Genomic DNA, 7,568 nt, shown 5'->3' on the forward strand with positions numbered 1-7,568 from the left:
GCAAAACATTGAAAAAGTCTTGCTCCATATGAGAACAAAATTGGAGACTCTCATTTTAAAACCTTGGCCTGAAACACTTCAGAGATGACACAACCCATGCTGTCCACATCTTTGCTCGCACCTTCAGTTTCCCACTCAGATGAGCCTGCCCAGGCTCCAAGCAAGGAGCAGATCTCCCTGTGCCTGCTGACCGTCCTCCATCTCCTGCTCCTCCCTGCTGTCATCTTCACGCTTAGGTTTACTGCTTAAAATACTGTGTCTCAAGTCCTGACTCCTGAAACTGGCCTTCTGCAGGCACGAGTGGTATTGTTAAGATATGCTGGGTTCTCCATATGAACCATGCAGATGAATACTTTCCTCTGTATTTTCAAAAAACTTCCACAAAAGTCCTGTGACTTTGAGCCTGTGACTACAGATGGCCAAAACTAAAGTTTTTGGAGGTGAAGTGAAGAAAACAACCATGAGTCTCAAAAATAGTTTTAAATGTTCACTGCTTTTGCCAAATGCAACAGATTTTGCCTTGAACTATGGAGCTCTGCATCCAGAGTTCATAGAACAATTAAGTCTTATTTAACATTACCCAAACATTTTGAAAATGGTTTATGAAGTACCAGACTAGATGTGTGGCACATAAGTGAACATAATTCCACTGCTGAAGAGAATGGATATGCCCACTATATATGTACGTGGCTACTATACAGCATGCAAAATTAACTTTTCACGTGTTTCATAGGACAGTGCATTCACTCACACACCACATGCTGCAATTATTAGCTAGATTAGCTTGACTTTTTATTAGTGGACCATGGTCTTTTTAATTTCTCAACTTTTTAAACTTAAAATAGAACTTCAGTGCTGTGACTGAAAGTAACACAGCTTGCTGATCAAAAGCCAACCAACCAACAACAACAAAAGTGTTAAATATATTCCCACGATACTTAAACTGAGATTTTATAAGATCCCAAACCACCTGCATGTGACAAACATGCACAAATTCTGCACCTCCAAATTTCAGGGACCCTTCAGCAATATCCAGTGCCCAGGCTTGTGCTTGCAGTTTTTGTTTTCAGGTGGGCCCATGCATTGGTTGTGCAGTAAGAAGGGCACAAAAAGCTCCTTTGCTTTCGTGCTCTATACATACCACTAGGAAATTAAGCTTATCCTACTGTCAGTACACACAGTGAGTAGCTCTCCCTCTAAGATAAGGTCTTGCACAAGCTAAGTTCCCTACAGAGGAAACCCAGACCCATTATCAGTGATATAATGCACTGAACTTAGGCTCATGTTGGCTTTCCCCTTATTTCCTCGCTTCGCACCGTTTGAATAAAATATGTGTGTAGGTCCTCCATTAATTATATTCCAGCATTTTCCAAGGTTTTTAAGTCTGTAAATGTTAAGGTACTTACAATCCTTATTTGGGTTTAAATCTCGTAACTCATCTTTCATTTTCTAGTGTGCTATTTGACTAATAAAAATGAAACTCACGTTCTCACCGTGAAAATGCTTTTAAAGTCAAAAGAAATTAACAGTGTTTTGATCCTCAACACATATTCTTTAAAACTTGAGGCAGCTAGGCCTCAGATATGCTTCAAAGAAGCCCAACATAATTTGTAATACAATGCAGACAGTCCTCTAAGACTTCAGATATGCTGTTGGCTCTGGGGCTTATGTAAGTTTGAAATGTGTAAATACATTAAAAAAAAAAAAGAGAGAAAACAATAACATGCTGACTGCTATGAGATTCACAATAAATTTGAGAATAACATATATTTGCTCTGTCTCTTGCAGTCTCTTTAAGCACTGCTTTTCCAGGGCCAGGTTCTGATATCTCTACTTACATTGATGGGATATCTGTCTGCGAGTATGCCACAGCTGCTGTGTTGATAAGTGCTGTATAAATAGCTAGTTCAAGGCATAAAAATCAACATCCTAATGCAAAGCATTTGTCTTTTGAAATAACTTCCAAAGTGGATCATTTCCTTGATTTTCAGTTGGATGCCAACTGGAAAAATGGGAGAGGGATGAAAGATAATACAGTGCCCCTTTTCACTATGCTATCATTGAAACACAGCTTTATATGAAATATATCCTTTGAAAGAAGACGTACAGGATTTAAGTAGGTAGGGCAGAGAAAAACAAAGTTGGATACTTGAAAAGAAAAATAAAAGAAAATAAAACAACACAACCAACGCTATTAAATCCAGTTATAAGAACGCACGGCTTGACATCAAATTCTGTCCTAGACTGACCAGACACGGACTGGAGCAAGAGTGTATCTGCTATATGCTTTCTGGAGGCTGTATGAGCAGTCATGGAAAATCAATTTGTATACAAATGTAATTTGTTAAAAGAACAGTGGAAATCATTATGCAGGGTCACACTGTCAGCAGTTTGTACAGAAGCAGATGCCGTCCAAAAAGACCAAGGTGTGTTCAGAGGAATCTTGGTCTTTAAAAGTGTCTGTGATCTTTTCAGTCTTTTGGCACAGTTGCATGTGAACAAACATACAGTTTACCTCTCTTGTTTCTCAGGACTTTTACTCGTTGCAGCTCATTCCAGCTGCAGAAACTTTACAGACACTTCTAAGCCTCAGAGAGAGTGGAGGTTCCCACTATAATGGAGAAAAAGCAACATTTATGAAACGGTTCCTTGAAAGTTCCAAAATATTTTGTCTCAGGCTCACAGTCACAAATTAAAGAAGAATGAGATTTGCTTGGTTTCAGCAATGTCACTATCACTTTTAGGCAAACGAAACCTAAAAACTCAGCAACAAGGAAAACGAAAATGTACAATACAATTTAAGGATCAGCTCCATGACAAAGACAACTCAGATGGTAAACCTTAAGAAGATCCTATTGCAAAACCATTCAATACATAGACATGGAATACACGGTACCGTTACCACAGCTGATCAGTTTGCCCTGCTCCATGAAGTAAATCTGGGGACTAAGATAGCCACCAGTTTTCAATTGTTTTCCCCTCATTTGATCCCAATCTTCACTCACTGTTCCAAAAATCTATTGGCAATGATGTGCTTATTTATTCCTACAAAATGCACAGTGGAACTAAAGAACCTGCACTACTTCTGCAGATGAGATGCCCTGTATCTGTTCCACCTGAAATAATCTCCTGTAGTCTCTGTAGTCACTCTAGTAGTTAGTTACTGTCTGTCTGCTGCATGGTGGAATGTCAGATTTGCTCTTGTTCTGATTTGAAGAAGGAACAGCAACAAAAGTAAATGTGAACCTTTACGGCTGTTTAGAAATAAATATAAAAGCATATCCCTCATTAAAAATGCAACTGCATCTTTCTTGCAAGCTAAGAAGTAGAAGTCACTGCACCCTTGAAGCCTAGCTTCATCATATACATTCATACAAACACATCTCTGAAGATCAGACTCCTGTTACAGTGCATGAGATTGCAAATTTGTCAGACGAGCCACAGAAAAGATAATTCCAGTCTTCCACTGGGATGACTTTCATGTTACTGGGATGACTTTAGCCCTCTCTTGCAACCCCCTCCCCCATCCCTCTCTCCCCTTTTTTAAAGAAATAAAAATGATTTGCTGATATACTATGTATGTGTTCCAAATGCAAAGAGCAAAAAAGGTTTTTAAGATGTGATAAATCGACCGGAATTTGATCTCCATCATTACTCTTCAGTGCTCCAATGAACAAACAATTGGTATTTTCTATCTGAGGGCAGATTTGAAACATAGGTCTGTAATGAACCGTATAATTTAACTTTGATCTGCAGTTGGAATTTACCCCTGAAAAAAGCAAGGAAGAACTGACCACTGCACAGATGACATTACCATAGGTTTTCGTTATACATTCATTATACTCCATTATGTGAATGGACTCATCAGCAAGTAATGTTCAAACGATGCACAAAAAGTTTTGCACCGTTCATAAACTGCTCTATAAAGAGTTTGTTAGTTACAGTGCTTAGAGTCTACATAGATTGAGAAGACCTATTAAAAGTAAACATTATGACAGCGAGCAAAATGAACCCACTATATCAGACTTGCCAAGCAGCATTTTATTCTGCTTCAGCATTAAAAAAAAAAAAGACTGTATAATTTTCTTCTGTTCCATTTTGAAACCCAAGGACAAACCCTTAACTGAACAATCACAGCCCAAGCAGGAACAGAACAAATGGACTCTTTCTTCCTATTCCTCAGCTCTAGAAAATCTGTGAAGTTTTCTGTGCTCTGAAGTCAACTAAAAACATTGCAAAATCGTAGACTTAAATGAAATAACATCTCAGGTGTAAACCCCACAAAGTCCTACAGAAGCCCAGGGCAAAGCCAAATGGCACGTCTAGACTTTGTGCCAGTTGCAGTGTCTTTTGCTTAAAAGACTTTAGGCATAAACTGTAGGTACAATGACATCTTGCATAAGCTATCACATGCTCGCTGCAACTGTGTTAACATTATTGGATTTTGAGGAGCCACCGTGCTGAATAATTTAAGATATGATAAAATATTCATTTTTACTGATACATCGGTTTCATTTTAAAATGAAAAAAAAAAAAGTGAACAACGACGAGAGCAGGTCGCAGTCAATGAAAATACTGTTGTGAGTCCTCAGGATAGCACTTGTTCTACTCAGTTTTGGGGAGGTACAACCAGGACGACAACAAGGTCTTCCTCAACTCCCCCCCCCCCCCCCATGCCTTGCCCATGGAGGGACCGCAGCAGCCCCCACCCGGAGGGCGAGGCCGCGGTTCTCGGCGGCTGAAAATCCTCACCCGTGCCCGGTAGCCGGGGCTCGGGGAAGCCTCCAGGGGCTGCGGGGGGCTGCTGGGTTCGTCCCCGGAGGATGTGGTGGCCGGGACCGGGCAGATGAGCTCCGGCCACCCCCGCAGCCTTCCTCCCCTCTCCGCCGGTCCCCGTCCTCCCGCCCGCACCACCCCCGGGTGAGCCCCGACAACTTTTTTTTTTCTTTTTCTTTTAAATGCGGAGTCGGAAACCGCACTCTGCTTACAGTGAAGGCTTATTTCAAATAATGATGAAGAGAACTCGTAAAGTTATTTTTCGGGAGTTGGGGATTTTTTTTTCCGAGCGCGTTGGGGGGGTGGATGAGAGATGGAGAGGGCGCCGCTGATGTTATAGACGGAGGTGCCCTAGTTAAAGAGCAGCAGGAAAAGGGGAGCCTGAGGAGAGCTGTCCAATGCTGCCGCGATGCTGAAACCCCCCGAACGTGTTTGCAAACTGCTCCGCGGATTCCTGGACCTCCGGCTCCCCGAGCCTTCAAATTAAAATGAAGACGGCTGACTGGGGCGGCGTGGCGGGGGGGAAAGGAAAGGGAAAAAATAAAAATAAAATATATAAAAAAAAAAAAAGAGAGAGAGAGAGATGTGGACAGCTCTGCGGGTATTGTTAAATCTTCTCAACCACTCGTCTGGGTTACATCTCAGCCCTCCCGGCATGTCTTCCCCCCGCTCATTAAGCGTAGTTGCGAAACAAAACGTGCCCGGGGAGGGCAGGCTGGCCGGCTTCTGCCTGGGATGCGGAGCTAAGTCCGTGCAATGCCCAGCCGCGAACAAAAAGGCAGCCTGGCTGGAGGCACCCACCGCCGGCCGCGCCCGCCCGGCCCCCGCGCACTTGGGTTGAGACTTTTGGGACCCCCGACCCCGACCCCCGACCCCCGACGGCTCACCTCGGGCGAGCGCCAGGCTCCCGCAGAGCGCCAGCCAGGCCAGCACGGCGCGGCTCATGGTCCCCTCTCCTCCTGCGGCCGCGCAGCCTCTGCCGGAGCGAGCAGCCGGCGGAGCCTCCACCTCCTCTTCTTCCTCCTCCCTCCTCCTCCTCCTCCTCCTCCTCCTCCTCCTCCTCCTCGAGGCGAGGCGTGAGGCTGGGCTGGTCCCTCCTGGCTCAGCCCCGGGGCCGAGCGCAGCTCCCGATGCCGCTGCCGCCGCCCTACCCGCGGCGAGGAGGATGCCCCGCCGCGCCCGCCAGGTGCCGCCGCCGCTCCTCCAGCACCGACCGGCCGCCGGCCTCCGTCCCGCCGCTGCCTCCGCCTCCGCAGCCTCCCTCCCTCCTTCCCTCCCTCCCTGCCCGCCGCCCTCACGGCCCCCCGAGCGGCTCCGGAGGGGAGGGGAGGCGGGGGGGGGGGGGGGAAGGGAAAGCGTGGAGAGGAAGATAAAGGGGAGAGGGTGTCCTCCCCCCGACCCCCTCCCGCATAGCCCCCCGCACCCCCTCCAACCCCCTTGTCTCGGGAAGGGGGACGCAAAGTTTTGGCTGGAGGGCCTGGAGGTCCCCCCTCGCCCCCTCTCCCCTTCTCAGCATCCCGCTTGGCGAAATTCGGGCGCGCCCTCCGTCCCAGCCGCTCCCCGAGGTGGGGTGCCTGACCCTTACCCTGGAAATCTCTCTCCCGGGAATCGGGACAAGGGTGAAATTATGGAAACGGCACGGGGTGGGGGGCGCCGAGGTCGCCTGTCAGAGCTGGGCCGGCAAAATTGGTGCTGATGGATGATTTATTTTTTTTCCGGCCTGCTGTATGCATCTAGAAGAGTGAAATAAGTACTAATAGTCCAGCGGAAGACAAAAGGCTCTTCAGATCTTTTCTGTCCGTGATTTGCATCCCCTCTACCCGCCCTTACAGTAATAGAGCCCGTATTAATACTGCATTAAAAGTTAATAGAAATGCTGAGCAAGAGTAATGCACTCAACAGCATCAGCCCGCGGAGGAGCCCTTCTGCGGGCACAGCCCCGGTCCATGGCCGGGCTGTTGCATGACAAGAGGGAGAAACATCGGGAAGCTAAGAGTGAGAACGACCTGTTAAGTCACCCAGTCCATTGGCTCCCATCTCACAATAGCTTCCAACTTTTCCTTTTACAAGCCCTTTGTCTACCACTAAGTGCCAGTAAGTGGCAAGGTGACAGCCCTTCCCTAAAGCTCCGGTTTTACCTCCGAGCTAGCAAATAAATGCGTTTTTTCTCTGACATTGGAGGTATTTCGGTTCCGACACGCAGGCCCCCAGCTCATTTTGTGCACCTCACCCCGCACCCAAAAGTAAGCTTCGTGGTGAGCCGCAAAATTATCCAGCAGCTTAGCACAGATATAAACCGAAAAAAAAAAAAAAAATCTCGCCTAGAGTAATGAAACCCACAGTAGCAAAGGAGATATGTTAGCACGGGCTTTAGTCCAGCGCATCACTCTGGACATGCAGTAGCTGGTGGTAGCATTCACCCAAACTTTTGCTGTGTCTTCGCTGCTCTTCACCTGGCAGCAGCCCACGCCTTCCTTCTGCTGCACAGACAGACTTCGCGATTACAAAACTACCTCACAGCGACTTGGATTTCACTCACCAGTCTCCATGCCGGAGACCTGCCTGAAGAACTACTGTCTGGGAAGAAACACTTTTTTTTTTTTTTTTCTCCTGGAGGGTTGCTTTTCTATCAGTACAGAGATAGCAGAAATTTAGAAAGCCTTTACAAAGCTTCTGATATTAATGCATCATTTCTCCACGATGGTGCTAATTTTGTGGCTTACCTCTGTTTTACAACCAAGAATCCAGCTGTCATAATTACAAGGCAAGCTGCACTTTAGCTGCTGTGGCAG

At 46.3% G+C, this 7,568-nt stretch overlaps 1 protein-coding gene across 2 annotated transcripts in view; it reads right to left on the minus strand.

Annotated features, from left to right (window-relative positions):
* The window catches only part of EDIL3 (EGF like repeats and discoidin domains 3), a 269,638-nt gene extending 263,856 nt beyond the window's left edge, over nucleotides 1-5,782 (minus strand). For both annotated transcript variants that reach the window (XM_035563213.2, XM_035563212.2), the window contains exon 1: nucleotides 5,664-5,782. In XM_035563213.2, coding sequence (XP_035419106.1) covers nucleotides 5,664-5,721 — 58 coding nt within the window. In that variant the 5' untranslated portion in view covers nucleotides 5,722-5,782. The remainder of the gene's footprint in view (nucleotides 1-5,663) is intronic.
* Between the last annotated feature and the right edge of the window lie 1,786 nt (nucleotides 5,783-7,568).

Source organism: Cygnus atratus, chromosome Z (genome assembly GCF_013377495.2).
Source record: "Cygnus atratus isolate AKBS03 ecotype Queensland, Australia chromosome Z, CAtr_DNAZoo_HiC_assembly, whole genome shotgun sequence".
Classification (NCBI taxonomy): Eukaryota; Metazoa; Chordata; class Aves; order Anseriformes; family Anatidae; genus Cygnus; species Cygnus atratus.